This window comes from Sus scrofa, unplaced genomic scaffold (assembly GCF_000003025.6).
Source record: "Sus scrofa isolate TJ Tabasco breed Duroc unplaced genomic scaffold, Sscrofa11.1 Contig2471, whole genome shotgun sequence".
In the NCBI taxonomy this organism is placed as follows: Eukaryota; Metazoa; Chordata; class Mammalia; order Artiodactyla; family Suidae; genus Sus; species Sus scrofa.
Window position 1 is genome coordinate 2,313,473 of NW_018085100.1, and position 20,628 is coordinate 2,334,100.

General features: G+C 39.7%; 1 protein-coding gene across 15 annotated transcripts in view; it reads right to left on the reverse strand.

Annotated features, from left to right (window-relative positions):
• The window catches only part of KCNT2 (potassium sodium-activated channel subfamily T member 2), a 339,487-nt gene that overhangs the window by 217,096 nt on the left and 101,763 nt on the right, over positions 1–20,628 (reverse strand). For all 15 annotated transcript variants that reach the window (XR_002341192.1, XR_002341191.1, XM_021081854.1 and 12 more), the window contains exons 2-3: positions 16,329–16,408; positions 14,006–14,105 (exon numbers count right to left, since the gene is read on the reverse strand). Coding sequence is in view for 13 of the 15 variants with exons in the window: in XM_021081854.1 (XP_020937513.1) it covers positions 14,006–14,105; positions 16,329–16,408 (180 nt within the window). In the remaining 2 variants the exon portion in view is untranslated. The remainder of the gene's footprint in view (positions 1–14,005; positions 14,106–16,328; positions 16,409–20,628) is intronic.

Consider the following 20,628-nt stretch of genomic DNA (forward strand, 5'->3'; position numbering starts at 1 on the left):
TGGATGAGCAATGAGGTCCTGCTGTGTAGCACTGAGAACTATGTCTAGTCACTTATGACGGAGCCTGATGACGGGAGAAAAAAGAATGTGTGCATGTATGTGTAACTGGGGCACCATGCTGCACAGTAGAACAAAAAATTGTATCAGGGAAATAACAATTTAAAAAATTGTTTATACTCAGAGAACACTATATATTCTAAAGTCTCACTAAGTTAGAATTTTTCGCTGTTCTTAACTGATCCCTAATCTACATCATTTGGTGTACAGTTGATTCAAATACTAGTCATTCATAACAATATACTCTACTCAGGAAAAGATGAAAATAGCTATATTACACTGCCAAAAAATGCAAATAAAACCCAAAGCAGAACCAAGCCTACTCACTCTTTATAGTTCGGAAGTATTCAAGGAATCCCATAAAAAACTGCGTATTTTTAAATTTTTGAATCATTTTCTTTTTGGTAATATGTTAAACAAAAACAAAGAGCACTAAATAAACGCTTGAAAATTCTTGTTTTAAAAAGAACTGTACACTTTAGAAGACTATTCAAAGAAACAACCTAGGATATTAGACTAAAATACTCCCTCGAATTCCAAAATGCGTCACCCAATCTCTCTGGGTGACGGACATTTGTAGTTGCCCCAAACCAAACCCGTGACCTTTTTCACCAAAACAAGTGCTCTCAGTTTTTCCATCTCTGTAAATGGCACCAAATTCCATTATGTTTGGTACTGAAAGACTTAGCATCATCTTAGATGCCTTCTTCTCCTGCACTTGTAAATATTTAATGCATGAGTCACCAAACCTTTTCAACGTTTCCCACCAAATGTCTGCCGAATTTACCTACCTCACTTCATCTCCACTACCGCATCCCCCGTGACCTAAAGCATCATGTTCTCCAGCTGGACGCTCGCAAAAGCCTGTCGCTAGGACCCTACATCCTCTTTTACCTGCTAGATTTTTCTCTCTAAATTGTAATTATGCAGATTCTTTGTACATGCATATCCTATCACATCCCTCCCCTGGGTACTGACACCTCACTTTTGTTCAGGTAAAGACTGAATGAAGCTCTTTACTTGGCATTCCTAGACTTAGGCCACTGTGACACTCTGCTTCCTTTCACGGCCCTCTTCACATGCTCTTCCCTCATCCGAGGGCTCTCAGCTCAGCCCTGTCTCAGGAAAACCTTCACAGAGGCTTCCCTGGAGCAAGGACCCAACTCTCCTCTTAGGCTGTGTCACTTACCTGCCTCTTCTGGCCCTCAGCTAGGTTGGAAGCGGGTATTTGTTTGTCGATGTATGTCTTTAGTAGTTGCCTCCTTATGAAACTGCAGGTTCAATAAGATGACAGAGTACGTCTATTTCACTCGCCCTTAACGTCTTTGCAGGCACCTGCCTACAGTAGGCGAGGCGTTCAATGCGAACAAGTGGACAGCGCCAGTACAGGTAAGTAAAGCGTGGGTGATAAACTGAGAAGCGCGGTCCCGCCCAGAGCACAACTCTCAGGTGTTCTCGGGGACACCTGAGGAGTCAGGCCAAAACAAGGTATGTGGGGTGAAGGGGAGTATGTTGTGGGATCCATGGTCTGGAGCAAAGGGAATCATTGCCACAAAACCACAGACAGGAGACAGACGTCTCTGTAAAATTATAAAATAAATGGCAGATCAGAAGTTGGACAGCATTTTCCGAAGGAAGTTGGTAATTAACACAGACTTACTAAAAGGTAATTACCGAAGTAATGGCGTTTTCTTTGATCTGACATGTTGTTTGAATAAGTCCTGAAATAGCAGAGTATTTAAATTCAAGTAAGACTTTGTGGCTTCTTTTCCCCCAATTTTGTCAACCCCATTGACAGAAATGTACTCCACAGAAAAAAAACCTGTACAGCAATACTTATTGCCATATTACCTACAGCAGAAAAGTAACTGGAATCTGCTTGATGAACCAAGAGTGAGAGAATTCAAATAGCCTCCTCTTCATCAACAAGAGCAAAGATACCGTCAATGAGAAAACCGTCACCGATAAAATAATGTCTGTAAGATTGTCCAGTTATGTCAGCATGAGTATGCGGTGCATCTAAGTGTATGGACAGAGAATTTCCGAAAGAATGGTGGTGAAACTACCAAAGACACTTATTTCTACGTACTGAGATTTTAGGTAACTTTTGCTTCTTTTTCCTTCCCCTATGTACTTATATTGTAAGAATCATGAACCATTTACAAAATCATAAAAAGAAAATGAATTTCACTTTTTCAAATTATAAAAATAAAAGCAAACGTACAATCAAAATTTTTATCATAAATTATTTATAATTAATTTATATTAAGTTAAACTAGGCCTAGAGATAAAAATCATGTTTGAGGCATCATTGCAAAAAGCGGAAGAAGCATGTCAGGCAAATAGCAGACATGAACTACAGAAGATTAATAATGTGCAGCCCCAGCCCCTTTGCATAGCGCACTTATTTGTGGTAAATAAATACCTCTCAGAAAAGGGGAGCAAATAGCTGCTGCAAACGTCAGGACTGCTGTGGCAGCAGAGGTGGAGTTCAGGGAGTGAACATGCGAACTAGAGGAATAAAGCATCCGGTAACCAGGCAGAAGCACCAGGGTCAACACGCGGGAAAGCATTCGTGCAAAAGACAAGACAAACCCATGCTGGCAGAGCTCCACACCCAGCAGACAGGCTTGCACTGTCTTAACAAAAGCATGAGGTCCTAGAAGCTCCCTGGTGGCTCAGCGGGTTCAAGATCTGGCATTGCCACTGCTGTGGTGCAGGTCTGATCCCTGGACCCTGAACTTCCCATTATGTCGGTGTGGCCAAAAAATTGTATATTATATAAGCGCCTAAGCCAGAGTGGAATATTCTGACACTCTCCTAACTACAAAAAGAGTAAGACATGAGGACCAGCTATGGCTGTAGGCCCAAGTTTTCAAGGAAAGATAAAATTCAGTATGTGACCAGGAGACTGAAGCACAGTGGAGCTTAGCTGGTATATTAGGAAGATTTTCCAACAGCCAGATCCTTTCTAAACACGAGCATCCTTTACACCAACTCTCAGGGACGGGGCAGAGAGGACTAAATGCTGACCTCGAGGGAGTGGCTGTTAAGAGTCTTTCCAGACACAGAAGGGCTGAGGCAAAAGTGACTTCCAGTCCCTCCCACAGTGGAGAGTCGCAGGCAAAAAGCCACTCTTCAGCCAAAGGCTACTTTCTCAGCCTCTGTGTCAAGGTATGAAGATGTGACTGATTCTCAAGTAAGATTTTTGCATGATCTATAAGTTAAAGTGATGCTACCCATTTGCCGGCCAATAACTTTACGGCAGGTGTGTGCCTTGCTCATGCTTCCTTGACCTCCCTGAAAGCTGACGGCAAAGCCACAAAATCAAAGTGGCTTGCATATATGATATTGAACTTACCATCATGTTACAGTGTGTATTCATGTGGCGGATGTGTGCGTGTGTGTGTGTGTGTGTGTGTGTGTGAGAGTCACCATGTGGAGAAAGGTGCACCTGGACTAGGAACACCAGCAAAAACTCCAGTAAACGAAGAAATTCTCCTGAGTTTTGAGATGACGTGGCAGATCACTTGGCGATGCTTGAGTCTACACTGTTACCAACACAGACGAGGGAAGAAAAGGTCTCATGATGACATCCAGCCGCATTGGTCATCAGATGTTTAAAAACACCGTGAAAACTGAATTTCTCTTTTTAATAGCTGTTACCCTAAAGAAGAAATACTCTTCAAATTGGAATGTCATCTGAACACACTGGTTGCTCTATGAGGCACAGATTTTATTTATTTATTTATTTGGCTGTTATGATTTTTATTTTTTCCATTATAGTTGATTTACAGTGTTCTGACAATTTCTACTGTACAGAAAAGTGACCCAGTCACACTCACACACATATATACATACATTCTTTCTTTCACATTCTCCTCCATCATATTCCATCACAAGTGACTGTACTTAGTTCCCTGTGCTACACAGCAGGATCTCACTGCTTAGCCACTCCAAATGCAAGAGTGTGCATCTCTTAACCCCAGACTCCCCGTCCATCCCACTCCCTCCCTGTCCCTCCCAGCAACCACACGTCTGTTCTCCAAGTCTGTGACTTTCTTTTCTGTGGGAAGCTCCATTTGAGACACGGATTTTAAATGTAAATTCAAATACCATAAAATATAAGCACAAGTATGTGTTTCTTACCTCTCTTTGTGATTTGATGTTAAAAACTAATAATCATTTCAACAACGTTCTTTTTTATCTGTTGAAGCTCTCATCTGTGGCAAATGGAAGTTCCTGGGCGAGGGGTCAAAACGGAGCTGCAGCTGCAGGCCTGCACCACAGCCACAGCAACTCAGTACTCGAGCCACTCCTGCAACCTACGCTGCAGCTGTGGCAGCAGGAGATCCTTAACCCGCTGAACAAGGCCAGGGGAGAAGCCACATCCTCGCAGACACTAGGTCCAGTTCTTAGCCTGCTGAGCCACAAGGGGAGCTCCTCAACTGTTTTAAGTGGGTGGGAGGAGTGCATTTTGTCCCAGTGAAGAACCATAAGCACCAGCAGGCAACACATCAGTGCCAATGGCTCAGCTCACAATGAAATTCATAAACTACATGCTAAATGTGTTTCCTCTGCTAAGGCCTTTAAATCATTTCCTACACACTGTGTGTACCTTAGTACATCAGAGTTAGTCCTTTGCACAAATTTCATACATTCACAGTAAAATTCTTTTCCTATCCTTCAGTTTGTCCATACTTGCAACATTTTCATATCAGCTCTGGCTCCTGGAGGGGACTTAAAAATAAAGCAGAGCAACGCAAAGTATCTGCAGTTTTATTATGTCAGAAGCTCTAATTAAATAAATCTCTTTGCCGAATTAGTCTCATTATTTTAAAATACAGCCTGTGCCCAGAAAGGCCACTGCTGTTTTTCATTAACCAGTACAACACCGCCAATGGGAGCTAAATGGAACATTGTACTCAAAACGGAGCCATGAGTTATTTTGCTATGTTTTTTAACTGCAGTAATCCGATTTTTCAAATGTATATCCTCTATAATTATAGCTGAACATTCTTACTAATATGACGTAGAAGTTAATTATGGGTAACTTTGCTCTCGTAATGTTTCCAAATAATATTATTTTACTCTGCTTTCGCCCGCCAATGTCCTTTTACTCTTAGAAGGGTTCTATCATGCCTCACTGTATGATTCTCAAGTCTCTCTAATGTTCATTTTATTTATAAATCACCAAATTTTAAAACCCATTCTGGTGTGCTTGTAGAAGCGGATGAAATATGAACCATTTTGAATAATGCAGAGACAGAAAATGTAAGAGAGATAATATTGGCTGGCATCCCTAGGCAGTGACTTTGAAACATCCGGATTGTGCAAGGCTATCAATAAAACTGTTGAGCATCTTTCCGTTAATTCAGCAACCCTCACGGACCCACCAAGTCCGATGCAAATATAACATGGCCTTGCCCTGGGTGAATGTACAGGGAGAACAGAGGAGTAAACTGCAAAATCCGGGGCCGTGTGTGAAGTGTGGTGACACCCCAGAAACCACACCCAACCAGAGTGAAACCTGGCTAAAGGGCATAATGTCTGGTAAGAGCGTCAGATTAATTTTCATTCAATAAATGGTTGTCCTGAAGGTCCGAGGGTCCTGAGACAAGCTAAAAAAGAGGGGGTGCTGAGGAATAGGGGGGAAGCCAGAGGCCCGGATTTGGGAGAGAATGTACAAAGGCCTGGAGACAGTGGAGGGCGGAGTATGAACAAGCAGCTTCACGCAGGACCGCATGGCTGGACGAAGGGGCTGATGAGGTGAGGTAAGTGCAGGTCAAACTGCAAATGACCTTCTGGAGGTCCCCTTGGGGCTCAGCACATTAAGGACCCGGTACAGTCTTCGTGAGGATGCGGGTTCAACTCCTGGCTCCCTCAGTGGGTTCAGACTCCGGTGTGGCCACAAGCTACGGCACAGGTAGCAGATGTGGCTTGGACCCAGTGTTGCTGTGGCTGTGGCAAAGGCCGGAAGCTGCAGCTCCAACTCAGCCCCTAGCCTGGGAACCTCCACACGCCGCAGGTGCAGCCGGATAAAAAGAAAAGGAAAAAAACGACCTCCATTTATTCACTCCCTCACTCATTTGATAAGTAACCCCTGGTGCTGCATGTGTGCCAAGCTCTGAGGACTCAGGCAACTATCCCCGCCCTTGGGTCATGTCCAAGGGAACCTTCGCGGAACACACAGAAAGCAAAATAAGCAAGCATCATGTATACAAGACATGAAAGAGATAAACGCCATGAGGAACATGTAAAAAGAAAGGGGAAACGTATTCGAGAGACTTTTGCGAGGAGAATACTATTTTAAACAGGATATTTAGAGAAGCCTTCACTAAAAATGTGATTTGTTGTAGAGATCTGAGGGAGCATGCCCAGGCTACCCGGTGGAAGAGAATTCCAGACAGAGGGAAGGGCAGTGTGTCTGGAAGGGCCCGGGACCAGAGAAGAGGCCAACACGGCTGGAGCCAAATGGGCGGGGCTGAGTGACAGGAGGCGGAGACGCAGAAATCGGGGGTGCTTATAGCTACTGGGTACTTTGGCATTCAGAGCACAACTGTGCCAAGATCTGTCTTATATTTTAAAGGAACACTGGCTGCTCCATTAAGAATGAACCAAAGGGGGAGTTCTTTGGGGTGCAGTGGGTTAAGAATCCAGCGTTGTCACTGCAGTGGTGCTGCGGTGGCATGGGTCCAATCCCTGGCCTAGAAACTTCTGCATGCCACATGCATGGACAGAAAAGGAAAAAAAAAAAAAAAAAAAAAAAGATAAACCAAAGTGGAGAAAAGGCAGAATCAGCAGGCATCAGGAAGGGTAATGCAGGAATCCAGGTGAGAAAAGATGGCTTTGCATCAGGAGAAGGGACTGTATGCTGGATCTCTCTTGAAGGCAGAAACTATTGAATTTTCTGGGGGTTCTGCACAGGCTGCAGAATGTGAGAAGAAAGGAGAAGGAAGAATGACTCCAAAGCATTTGGCCTAAGCAACTGTTCCGATGGAGCTGCTATCCCCAAGATGTGGGAGGCTGTGAGCAGAGAGGGTTTGGAGAAGGTGGGGCTGCCGTTCGCTGAGATGCGCAAAAGCACAGAAGTGGGCTAGAACATGGCAAGCTTGCGATGCCTACTAGACCTCCAAGCAGAGAAGGCGAACTTAGACTTTTGGGGCAGGGGGTGGGGATGGAATGACGGTGGGAAGGCGCTGGCTTCCGATGACCAATGAGTTAAACCAGGACGGAGAGATGAGTGCTGAGGTTCTCAAAGTCAAGAGCAAGCAGGAGAAAACCTCTGCAGCTTTACATGTAAAGTGGGAATAATAAGATGAACTGTGTGTTGAAGGAAACAACACCCCTAAAACCACCAGCCCAATGCCAGAAAGTGTAAGAACTCTAAAATATAAAACCTTTCCAAGAGCTGAACATTTCCTAAGGGTAGGAGATGTTCTTTTTCATGGCTGAGTCCTCATTTACAGCAGTGCAGACACATGCTAAGTATTCCATAAAGACACAGTGAACTATCCATAATTATATTCATTAAATACTTTCACAAAGAATTATCGCATAAATTACCACACCATGAAATTTCACTTGTTAACCTTTAACTTAACTCCAAACCCTTTCACAAATATGAAATCCTTTTCAGTATCTAACCAAGCTGAAGAGTAACTAGTTCATTTACATTAAAATAAATAAAAATTAAATAATATGTTATGCCTCTGTTTTCTGTTTCACTTTGATCTTTTTTATTTTTTAATTTTCTTTGGGGCAAACTGCTACATGAAAAAAATAATCGTACAGAAATTAGCAGAATTTTTTTTTCTGCTTCGAAAATTATTTTAAATGTAGTAGGCTGGACAGAGCCCCACAGTGGTGGTGAGATAAGTACTATTCAGGCCGTTATACACCCAGTCCTCTTCTCTATTGCTTCTCGCAAAGGACAGACACTAAAAGGAAAGTCCATAAATGAACAGAAATGCCGTTTAATAAAAGCAACAGGATAACAAATGGAAAAGCAAGTTTAGGGTAAATCAATGTCATTTACCTCAAATTAGATAAAGAACCACACCAGCTAAATCTGACACTTGAACCAGGCAACCAATAAATGCTGAAATGTTTCCATTCAAGAGTAAATAACTTGATTTGCTGCTGTTTTGATGATTTTTTTTTAAGATCCCACATATAAGTGAGATCATACAGTATTTATCTTTTCCTGCCTGACTTATCTCACTTAGAATAATGCCCTCAAAAAACCTTAAAAAATAAATAACATCGAGACTGTAACTGGAAATACTTACAAAGCTGGTAAGTATTAAATCTTTTTGGAATATATGTGAATCAAGAACAAGAAGGTATCTGGGTCTTTTAAAAGACTGACCCATAGCAAGAAATTACTTGGAATATTTTGACTAGCAATATAAATGTAATGGGTACGTGTCAGGTATTAGCATTAATAAAACAGAAAAAACAAAAAAAAGAGATGTTTAAAGAGACCCTACAGAGACTACGTTATGTATTAACCAAAAGCCAGATCAATTTAATCGTGATGAACACCTACAATGTCCTTGAGAAAATGCATCTGATATAACCTTCTTCTAAATGACAGTTCGGGAGGTGATTCGGGATGGCAGTGTAGGAAGATGCTGAACAGCCTCCTTCTATGGATACGCCAAATCTACAGCCACATACGGTCTGAAACGACCTGAGCAGTTCCTCCAAAAGGAATGAAGGGTCATGATGAGACAGGGAGGGAGCAGAGACGCTGTCCCATCACAACAGCCACGTCAAATGTGGTGACCCATAGGCAGGAGAAATCTCACTACACAGAACCTGTCCCTGAGAGGTGGGAGTCTGGGCCCCACACAGACACACAACCCTTGGGACCTGGACAGTGGAGCCCCGAAAATGGCCAGGGTTGGGAACCAGTGGGACTTAGAGTCAGGAGACCCCAAAGGCTGCGGGGTATGTAAAGTCTTCTCTTTAAGGGCTCCCCGTCAGACTAACTCACACCGAAACCAGGAGAAAAGGCAGCAGTTCAAAGAGCACCTCGACCACACAGGAAGGAGATTCATTAGCCAACCTTCACCGAGGGCACAGGGATCTGTTTGGACATTACCGGGAAACAGAGACACTGGCAGGCGCCATTCGTGTGCTCTCTTCGCGAGTGCCACCCCCACACCATCCTGTGGCCCCACTGAAGCCTAGGGATTTGCCCAGGCCCGGCACTCCCCATGGCTCTAGATGCCAGCAGGTGCATGAAGTCCACACAGGGATGCTCTCGAGTACCTGTCTTCCTGGGCCCCAGGAGACTGAAACCACCCAGAGTGACAGCTCTTGGCAGTTACCACCCCAAGAACATCACATAGCCAGCAGCCTGAAACACAGATACACACACCAGTCTTCCACTAAAAAGGCTATTTTCTTATTCTGGAGCCTCAGCGTGAGTGGTAGGATATACTGCACAATACAGGAAACGTAGCCAGTATTTCTTTTTATGATGATTTTTATTTTTTCCATTATAGCTGGTTTACAGTGTTCTGTCAACTTTCTACTGCACAGCAAGGTGAACCAGCCACACATGCATGTACACATTCTTTTTTCTCACATTATCATGCTCCATCATAAGTGACTTGATATAGTTCCCAGGGCTAGGCAGCAGGATCTCTCATTGCTTATCCATTTCAAAGGCAATAGTTTGCATCTATTAACCCCAAATTCCCAATCCATCCCACTCCCTCTCCCTCCCCCTTGGCAACCACAAGTCTGTTCTCCATGTCCATGATTTTCTTTTCTGTGGAAAGGTTCAGTTGTGCCATATATTAGATTCCAGATATGAGTGATGGCCAATATTTTAGAATAATGATCAATGGACTATAACCTTTAGAAACTGTGAATCATTATATTGTACATCTATATCCTGTGTAATACAATAAATGCGTCTTTTCAAACGGCAGAAAAAAATGAGACATGAAAGAATAAAGCAGTAACTAAAGAAAATACACCTGCTGTACCAAGTAACAACCTGCCACCATCACAAAGTTTGACCATGATTTTATTTCCTAAGAGGATATCCCTTTAAAATCACTTTCTGGGTGTCATTTACGAATATCCACATAACAGCTCTCCGATGACTTAGGTCATTTTACAACATGTTATGCTGGAAATCACATGATCTTCAGAGTCAGAAACAAGTGATCCTTGGAGTTCCCACTGTGGCTTTTAGCAGTAACAAACCCAGCTAGTATCCATGAGGACACAGGTTCAGTCTTTGGTCCCACTTAGTGAGTTAAGGATCCGGCATCACAGTGAGCTGCGGTGTAGGTAACAGACGTGGCTTGGATCCCGTGTTGCGGTGGCTGTGGCACAGGCCAGCAGCTGCAGCTCTAATTCAACCCCTAGCCTGGGAATTCCCATATGCTGCAGGTGCAGCCCTAAAAAGCAAAAACTATATAAATAAATACAAAGAAAAAAGAAACAAAGAGATTCGTTTCCTAACTGCTACTTACCAGTTAATTCAGACAGTTAGACATCAGCCCTGCCAGCATCCCAGGTTTAATTTGTTAAGTTCAGACAAGAAGTTGACAAGAACAAATCAAAGACCAAACACTTACTGCAAATTGCAGTTTTAAGGAACTAAGTTCTTGACTTAGAGATCAAGCTCCGTATTACCTAATATCATAAATATTCCTCAGGTTTTCCACATGTCTCGAGGGCACAGAGGAGTTCTCGGGGAACCTGGGCCGGAAGAGACCACCTCTGCCCTTTCCCAGGCCTTGTTATAGCTCACCAGTACCTCCCAGAAAGGAACTAATACATTCATCTAGAGCCCTGACTTGCAACTCTCACCTCCAAATTGCCTCACTGGGAGGCCAGCAGAGATTACAACAGTGGACCCACAGAATTACATATATTTGCATACTTTAAAGCTGCTGCCTGAAAGTCTGGATTCCAGTCAGCCTGACACTGGGTGCTAACTGAGATCCCTACCTTAGAACACTGGCAGGGCTTAGCACAACTCAAAAACTGGAACTTATCAACAATAAATCAGGCTGTTCAAACAATCATAAATATTTGAGAGACGACCAAGAGCTAGGGTCTAAAATGCTTCAAAAAAACTGAAGTGAAGGAACGTTTCCAAAATCACTAATGGAGGCTTGATACCCTGACAACAGCACCAGACACAAAAAGTCACACACAAAAATACTACAGGCCAATATCCCTGATGAATATAGATGCAAAGCCCTCAACAAAATATTAGCAAACAAAATTCAAGCATATATTAGTGAGGATTATACACCACGATCAAGGGGGATTTATCCCAGGGATACAGAGATAGCCAAACATCTCATTAACATTAACCACATTAACAAAATGAAGGATAAAAATCAAATAATCATCTCAACTGATACAAAAGAAGCATTGCTGAATTTTGATTCGACATCCATTTATAATAAAAACTCTCAACAAAGTAGGCATACAAAGAATATACTTCAACATAATAAAGGCCATATATGAGGAACCCACAGCTAATACTACACTCAATGATGAAAAGATAAAAGCTTTACCTCTAAGAACAGGAACAAGAAAAGTACACCCACTCTCACCACTTTTATCAACATAGTATTAGAAATCCTAGCCAAAGCAATTAGGCAAGGAAAAGAAACAAAGTCATCCAAACTAGAAAGGAAAAAATAAAACCATCATTGTTTGAAGACAGTATGAGACCACATAAAGAAAATTCTAAGAACTCCCCAAAAACCTGTTAGAACTAATAAATGAATTCAGCAAATTGCAATATACAAAATCAATAAATAGACTCCTTACCCATGAGTTCTACATCTGCAGATTCAACCAACCATGGGTCAAAAGTATTTGAAAAAAAGTTCCAGAAATTTTCAAAAAGGAAAATTTGAATTTCTGCATAATGCAAACTATATACACAGCATTTACTCTGTATTCAGTATTACGAGCAATATAGAGATGATATAAAGTACATAGGAGGATGTGTTTAGGTTACATGCAGATACTATGACATTCTATGTAAGGGGCTTGAGCATCCCTGGATTTTGGTAACTGTGCTAGGACTGCTGGAACAAATTCCCTGTGGATACTTAAAAATGATTGGATAGAAATATGTGCATTTCTATAAATTTTAATAAAATATCAGAAAAGTAAATTAAGAAAAATCCTATTTACAATTGCATTAAAGAGAATAAAACACCTAGAAGTAAATTTAACCAAGGAGCTAAAGACCTGTACACTGAAAATTATACTGAAAAAAGAAACTGAATAAGACACAAAGAAATGGAAAGATAATGTGTGTTCATGGATAGGAAGAATTAATATTCTTAAAATGTCCATACTACTCAAATCTACAGATTTAATGCAATCTCTACCAAAATTCCAATGACATTTTTCACAGAAATAAAACAAACAATTTGAAATCTTCTATGGGACCACAAAAGACCTGAAATAGCCAAAGAATTCTTAGAAAGAAGAACATACCTGGAGGAATCATGTGCCATGATTTCAAACTACACTACAAAGCTATAGAAATCAAAATAGTGTGGTTCTGGCATAAAACAAAAAAAATGCATGTAGATCAACAAAACAGAATTTAGAGCCCAGAAATAAATACACACATATATGGTCAATTAATTGATGACAAAGGAGTCATGAATATGCAACAGGTAAAGAACAGTCTCTTCAATAAATTGTGTTTGGAAAACAGGGTAGACTAATACAAAAAATAAAGCCAGACCACTCTCCTACACAACACAAAAATATAACTCAAAACGGATAAAATGAATTAAACACTTGAATATAAGACCTGAAAACCTAAAACTGAAGAAAACGTAGGTGGCAAATTCTTTGACAAAGGCTTTGGTGATGATTTTTTGAATCTGACACAAAAAGCAAAAGCGACAAAAGCAAAAATAAACAACTATTTCAAACTAAAAAGTTTCTGCACAGCAAAGAAAACCATCAATAAAACAAAAAGGCAATCTAGAATGGAAAAAATATCTGTGAATCATATGTAACAAGGGGCTAATATCCAAGCCTCATCCAACTCAACAGAAAAAAAATTAGAATGAAAGTGGTCATAGGATCCAGATAGACATTTTTCCAAAGGAGACATTCGAATGTCCAACAGGGACATGAAAAGGGTCTCTATATTACTAATTAACAGGAAATGCAAATCATATCACAGAGATATCACCTCACACCTGTTAGAATGGCCATTATTAAAAAGAAGAGAAATAAGAGGTGTTGGAGAGATGCTGGAGAAAAGAGAATCCTCTTACACTGCCCATGGGAAAGTAAATTAGTGCAGCCACTATGGAAATCAATATGGTGGTTCTTCCAAAAAATTAGAAATAACACTACCATGTAATCCTGCTATTCTACTTCTGGGAATTGATCAAAAAAATATATATATATATGCACCCTTATGTCCACTGCAGCGGCATTTACAATAGCCATGAGACAGAAACAACCTAAGTGTTTTCTGATGGATGTATGAATAAAGATGTGGTATGCACACACATGCATGCACACACACACACACACACACAAATGGAATACCACTCAGCCATAAAAAGAAGTAAATCTTGGCAACATGGTTGGAAGTAGAGGGCATTATGCTGAGTGAAATATGTGAGACAAAGGCAATGCCCCATGATTTCGCTTACATGGAGACTATAACAAAACAAAACAAGCTGACAAAAAACGTAGATCTTTTCATTATTGGAGGGAAGGGAGAAAAGGATGAAATGGGTAAAGGGGGTTAACTGTGTGGTGACGCATGGGAATCACTTTGTCTCATACACGAAGACAGAGTTATTCTGTGCTACACGCCAAACTAGTATAACATTATTTACTAGCTGTACCTCAACACTTAGAATACAGTTTAAACTAAGCAAAAGAATATTGTAAATCATCAAAGATAGCTTACCATTCATTTCCTTGTGAAGGGTTTTCTAGCAGCACTCGTATTATATATAGCAAGCAGCTTAATAATTTGAGAGAAAAATTGAACAGCCGTATTCTTAGACCTTTAAACAAAAACAAAAATTTGATTTGTGTTTGAACTCAGTTCACAAAAACCTAAAAAGAACTGTCAAAGATATCCATTTTAAGCACAGCACTTAAATTGTGCTTAGAAATTACAATGCCATGATTGTCTAAAGGTTCTGAAGTCTCACTGGATGGAATTTAATTAGCTGAATATTAAAACTATAAAAAGCTGAATATTGAAACAATTGAGAATGACAGAATGCATGAACTGCAAATAACAGTGAAGAATATAATATACACTAAGAGTAAATCTATAGTTGAGAATTCAGAAGCCACAAAATCATATCCAATCAAGATTGGTTCAAGCTTCAGCATTTTATATATCCATGAATTTTAGAAAAAAACTTTTAACTGGAACATCTAGCTGTTTAAATATTCTCAGGATAAGTTTGAAATCTTGTATCTGCTGAACATCTTGTAGATTATACAGAAATTAGAATTGTGTATATAATTATATATCATGAATTTATGTAGGAATTATATAGTTATAGAGAATTCCTAATAGCACATGCTGAGAAATACAGACACAGACACAGACACACACACACACACACCCCTATCTTTGAGCTCAATCCCTGAACTTCACTTTTTAATCTGGGTGTAAATACCTATAAAATCTTTAACTTTTTATGGGAATTAAGCCTGCCATTATATATCTTGGAAACTGTATAGGTCACAGTTACGTAGCTTGTAATACTTGCTGATGAACAAGAGCAATTAACATTAAGCCAAATGTGCATAAAGTCTGATTAATAGAAGCATTACCTTTCCTGCAATTATCAGGTGGTATCTGATTCATACATTATGAATAAAATTTTGAGAAAGGTCTTCCAATAATTATTTCTTAATAAAATCTGGAAATGAAATGCCATTTTTTTTTAACCCTGCTATATGTGAGTGTATTTGAAGTCACATTTCTTAACAGTAAAAGGTTAATACTTATTAACTGTGTCTTTTTTCCTAAGTTTTTCTATTAAAATGCTAGGTAAATTTTATGGGTTAGCTTCTTTTTAAAGTTTTTAAAACTGTCAGTGAAATTGCCCTGCTTTTACAGAACTGGTCTCCTCAAATGACAGCTCAGTCCAAGCTGGCCATTATTAAAGCATTCAAATGGCACATCCATTCTTTCTGGCCTGGAGAGTGAGAACTTTCAGTTGTTAAAATAAAGGGAACTTTCTATTCCATTGAGATGGCCTCTTTAGGTACCATCTATTGGTGGGGCCTCTGGAAATTCTAAACAACCAGATTAGAGAAGCATTAGTTATTACTAGCCTACCCCTGAAGCTGACCAGCCATTAAGACTCTTTCTCCAGTGTGCCTTGTGGATTTAACTATTCCCTCAAGGCAGTACTGGGTGACTCCTCACAACTCTCTCTGAACGCTATATGACCACAGCTTAATTGAGATGCCCCAAGAGAACTCAAAGGTCAAAATTTAGAGAGAGCAAAGTCTACACCAGTCTACTGTAGACCTCTCCATTGCTTACGGACATCTTAAGCAATGGTCATACCAAAAAATACACACTGATTCATCATTTACGGGTATTTAAAAAACATGCACCAGGAGGAGGCAACAAGTATGACTTGTGCTTCATCTGGAACGAGCTTAAGAGGTCAGTGGCTAAAGCCAATTCCATGTCCTCTTAAAGATCCAGCGTCTCCCAAATGTACTTGAGGCTAAGAATCACCGAGAAATTACATGCCGAGCTTAGCTCCACACTTCCCGGTTTAAGACCTGCAGGGAAGGATGCTAGTAACCTGTGCATTTCAGAACACTCTAGATACCGCTTGTTATTAGGGAAGATTAGGAAACACTTCCCTGCCGAATCACTGAAAGAGAAAATTATTCCCCATTATGGGCAGTTGGAATCCCCAGTCTTCTCAAAAGACGTTTTAAGTGTCCCACGCTATTAAAATTGGGGGGATTCTCATTCGAGTTATTTTCCCCAATGTTTCTATGGAGCCAATGGGTCCACTCAAAAGTCTACATACTGATAAGGAATTTGGAGAAGTAAAACAGTCAGGAAACCTCACCACCATCAGATGTAACATTTACTGTTGTCTAAACCTTGATGCCTGGCAGACAAGACTACCAATTTTACTCCTCTCTATAACAGATATTTTCCAAAAGGACTGCCTTCCTCGAATTTTTAAAAATAAACATATACACAAATACATAGGGAAATAAAATGAAAGACTTACTTGACCTCTGGTTTTTGATAAAAAATAACTTTAGTCTCTCTTTAAATGTATTTTCATTCATATAGAATTCAACTTGCACCCTGCAAACAAAAAATAAGAACATAATTAAAGACTAATATATGAGAAAATAAAAATAAATTACTTGATACACTGCATCATATACTTTGAATGAATCCCCACCACAGAAAATGAGAATTGAGGAAAATGCCAGTTTTTCTGGAGAGAAACTGTTGCTTTCTGGCTTTACAGATACAGTCAGTTCAAATATCAGATGTATATGTAACCAACAACCACCTACTGCGTAACACAGGGAACTACACTTGATGTTCTGTAATGACCTATAATAGAAAAGAACCTGAAAAAGGACAGATGGCAGATAGACAGAGGGATCTGTAACTGAATCACTTGGTCGTATACTTGAAAGAAACATGACATTGTAAATGAACTACACCTCAATCAAAAAATTATAAATTAAAAAATATAGGTCATTAATTAAATTATCTGTATTAGTGGATATAATGAGTGGTACAAAAGATTTAAAAAAGCAATAAAGCAAAAGTCTCTCATATGCGTTTTTGATATAATTTTTTTTCTAGTTTTTGGGGCCACACCTATGAAAGTTCCCAGGCTAGGGGTCAAATCAGAGCTGCAGATGCTGCAGCCATAGCAAAGCCAGATCTCAGCTGCACCTGATACCTACACCGCAGCTCTTGGCAACGCTGGATCCTTTAACCCACTTAGCAAGGATAGGGATCAAACCGGCATCCTCATAGATGCTAATTGGGTTCTTAACCCGCTGAGTCACAACAGGAATTCCCCCTTCTCTTTTGGTAGACTTTTTCATCATTGCTTCCCCTTTTTTTCCCCTGTCATAAGAACCAACTGGATGCTCAAAAAATTCAAGTTTGAACTAACCACCCAGATGTACTATATCTGAATCTTATTAAAGGAATGGGCCCGAAAATGTGTTTTTAACAAGCCCTCACTTTACCTGGAGCCTATTTGGGACGCCAAGTATTACCTTCTTATTTATTCATCTAGGCTAATACTAAAATATACATGGATCAGCCAAGGACTGGTACTACCAAGCGGAATGTTAAAATCACATAGATAAATTACAAACCAGGTAAATCAATTAAGGAACTGAACACATTCAATGCACTATAAATGGAGAGCAACACTGTAAAACACAGTAGCGTTCTAATAAAGACATTCGCTTTCTCCCTAACTTCTAGCAAACTTCTCTCGAGTGATGGGCATCAGCAACATTTCCAAAACACTGAGTGAAGAGAAAAGCTGTGTCCAGTGTATGGTGACTTGTGACCATCATCTCACTAGAAGTTGTCTTATCTCGTCTCAAACATATTTATCGTGAGGTTCCAAAAACAGTTAAGAAAACACTTCAGTGCTTACATAAACAACAAAATTGCATTTCATTTTTCCTCATACCACAAAATGTTGAGAATGTAATCTGTATAAACTAGATAATTTTTTGTTTTGTTTGCTTGTTTGATTTTTGCTTTGCAGGAGTGCCCAAGAGAGATAAAACTGGAGGAAAAAAATAATTGACATATCAAGATGTTCATGCACCAGAGAAATATTTCGCTCCTAAATTCTAGGTTGCATCTTCAAGAAGACCCAGGAATATTTTAAAAGCAATCTCTTATGCCATAAAAACAAAAGGGCTTTTGTCATCAATTGCGAACCAAGTTTTACCTGCTATACCTTCTAAAAAACTTGAAGTGCTCTAAAGTTATTTCTTACTTCGAAAGAAAAATTTTTCACCCATAAACTTTTTCTTTCTTTTGAATCATTTTGTCATTTACTGTCATTTTTTTAACTTTATATGTAAAATGACAAAAAAGAAATTAAGACTCTCCTTACTTGTTAGTTCCTCTAGAAAAAAAGGCATGAAAACTCCAATAAGCTCTTTCAGCAGGACATCTCTATATGCCTGCCTGTGTGCACACACACACTACACGTTTACCGTCACACTCACACACGCTGCAAAAGCATGTGCACACACATTCAGAGCCACAACTCCACCAGTATCCTGGAAAGACATCACTGGGTCTGTTTCCCTTGCTTATCAAATGAAAAGGAAGTTCATTTTAAATAAAGTAACTGTAGCACTGATATCAAGCCAAATTAGTTCAAATTGGCTATGGATACAAAAGCAAATTTGAGACGACATATGCCTAATTCAGCAAAGGCCATGTGTAGATTTGCTTCCTAGATCAAATTTATAAGAATACGAGTCCATTCTTCAGATGATATCTGGAGTTCAGTATTGGGCATATAACTAAGATGTGTTTTTTCACTCAAAGGGGCTCATCTAAAGCCTTAAGAGAAGCAAAGAGGGCTCTGAGGACAAGTTTAAGGAGCTGGAAACGTTTAGCCTAAATATGAAAAAGTAGCAATTACCACAACGACTGTCTTTGAATACTGAAGGGGCCACCATTACTAAAATGAAATGATTCATAATGTGATGCTCTATTGTATAGGACTAATCATAGAAAAATATGGGAATTATGAATGAAATTACCCAAGTTTGAAATGGCCATCATTAGAAAGTAGAGCTCTCCAATACATAGAAATGTGCCAAGGACTAGGTAAGGACTTGTAAGAGATTGGATTTTTTTCTGAGGTAAAGACAATTTTGCATGGTGTGAGGTCTCTCATTTAAATGACTTCCAAATTCCACTCTAATTATAATATTATGCGAAGTGAAACAATTAATTCGATGATCTGAGTCAGTATCATTGAGGAGTGTAAGTGCTATTAACGAACCAGCTTATACAAAGGCTTTTTAAAGCTAAAATGAAAAGAAAAAAAAAAAACAAGCAAAACACTTTTTGACCCATGTCTTTTATCAGGTACGGAAAAATGTTTACTATTTATAATACAACGTGGAGCTTTCTTTTATTTGATCCACTGGCAGCTCTTTGAGAATCAAGGCCAGTTCGTGCAGCGTGCACTTTCAGGAACTTCCCAGTTCTCTACTCTTCAGGGATTTAAGACAGAGTTTAGTTTTTATCTTTCTTTTTCATGATTTCAGTTGATTTTAAATATCCTATTAGTCCTTACGGCAGTAATCTTTTCATAACATATACATACATCAAATCACTACCTTATATACCTTAAATTTATAAAAAGTTTTGTCAATTACATATCAGTAAAGCTGGAAATAAAGAAAAAGGGAAAAAAGAAAAAAATTAAATGCTATGTTGAGGCTAATAAAAACTGAGCTTGTAAAAAAGCAAATAAATAAACAAACATATATCCTGTTAGTATTCCTTCTCCAGATTTAGATATGCTTTGCTAGCACTAACGTCCTTGACTTGAGATACCTGCTTCTCTTTAATTAACAGTAATCTTCATTACAATATTCCTGTGTGTCCCGGCTCCTCCCTTACCTCTTTGGAGGGTCTCTCAGAGCCGCCTTTAAGTGCTGTCTCTTGATTTATTGATTTGGTAAATTATTTTAATAGCCTTTCTATGAGGCAATTATTTTTTTCAATCTTGGAATAAATGGGGTTTGTAATAGTAAGGTATTTAGGTAACTTATTGCTGGATTCGTTTTCCTATATCTTAGAAGTTTTTTTTCTGTACTCATAACAAAGACTGATGTGCTATCATCTTTATTCTAACAACTTCAAATGTGAAATGAAAACGCTCCATGCTCTGGAACAATTTTAAATACCCCAGATACTTTTTTGCAAAACCATCATCACTTTGCATTAACAATATCAAATGCCTTCGTATTGACTTAACTGTTTTTACTTTGGTTCCATTTTCTGTTGCTCTGGTTACTTGAATTTAACATAAAAACTAAGTGGGATGTGGATAAAAGGCCACTTCCTGGTTTCAGTCTTAAGATTCTTCCCCACTAACTTTAAAGTAGGCCTAACAACACAAAAAATAATTCTGACCCAGACTGTCAATGCATCATTCTTTCAAAAACACTGTTTTTGCCTATTTTGAGCGCAAATAATGCCTTGGACGCTGCTTAGGATGCCAGAGTTTGCACATGAGTCTCTTCTGGAACTTAGGGCAGGCACAGCTCATCACCCAAGAAAGTCTGCCTCTGTGCATCCGTGGTGCTGTTCCCTTCCTGCCTTCGCGATGCTGCGGACTTGGTCGTGGAGTCCGTGTAGGAGCCGTCCTGTTACGACTCCCGCGTCGGACGAGGCTCTGTGCCAGGGTTTTCCGGTGCCGTTCCTTTCCAACCATGCGCTTTGCTGGAGTCAGTCGCACTTCTCAGGCACAGAAGTCAGTCCCTCGGACTGTAAGCTCCACG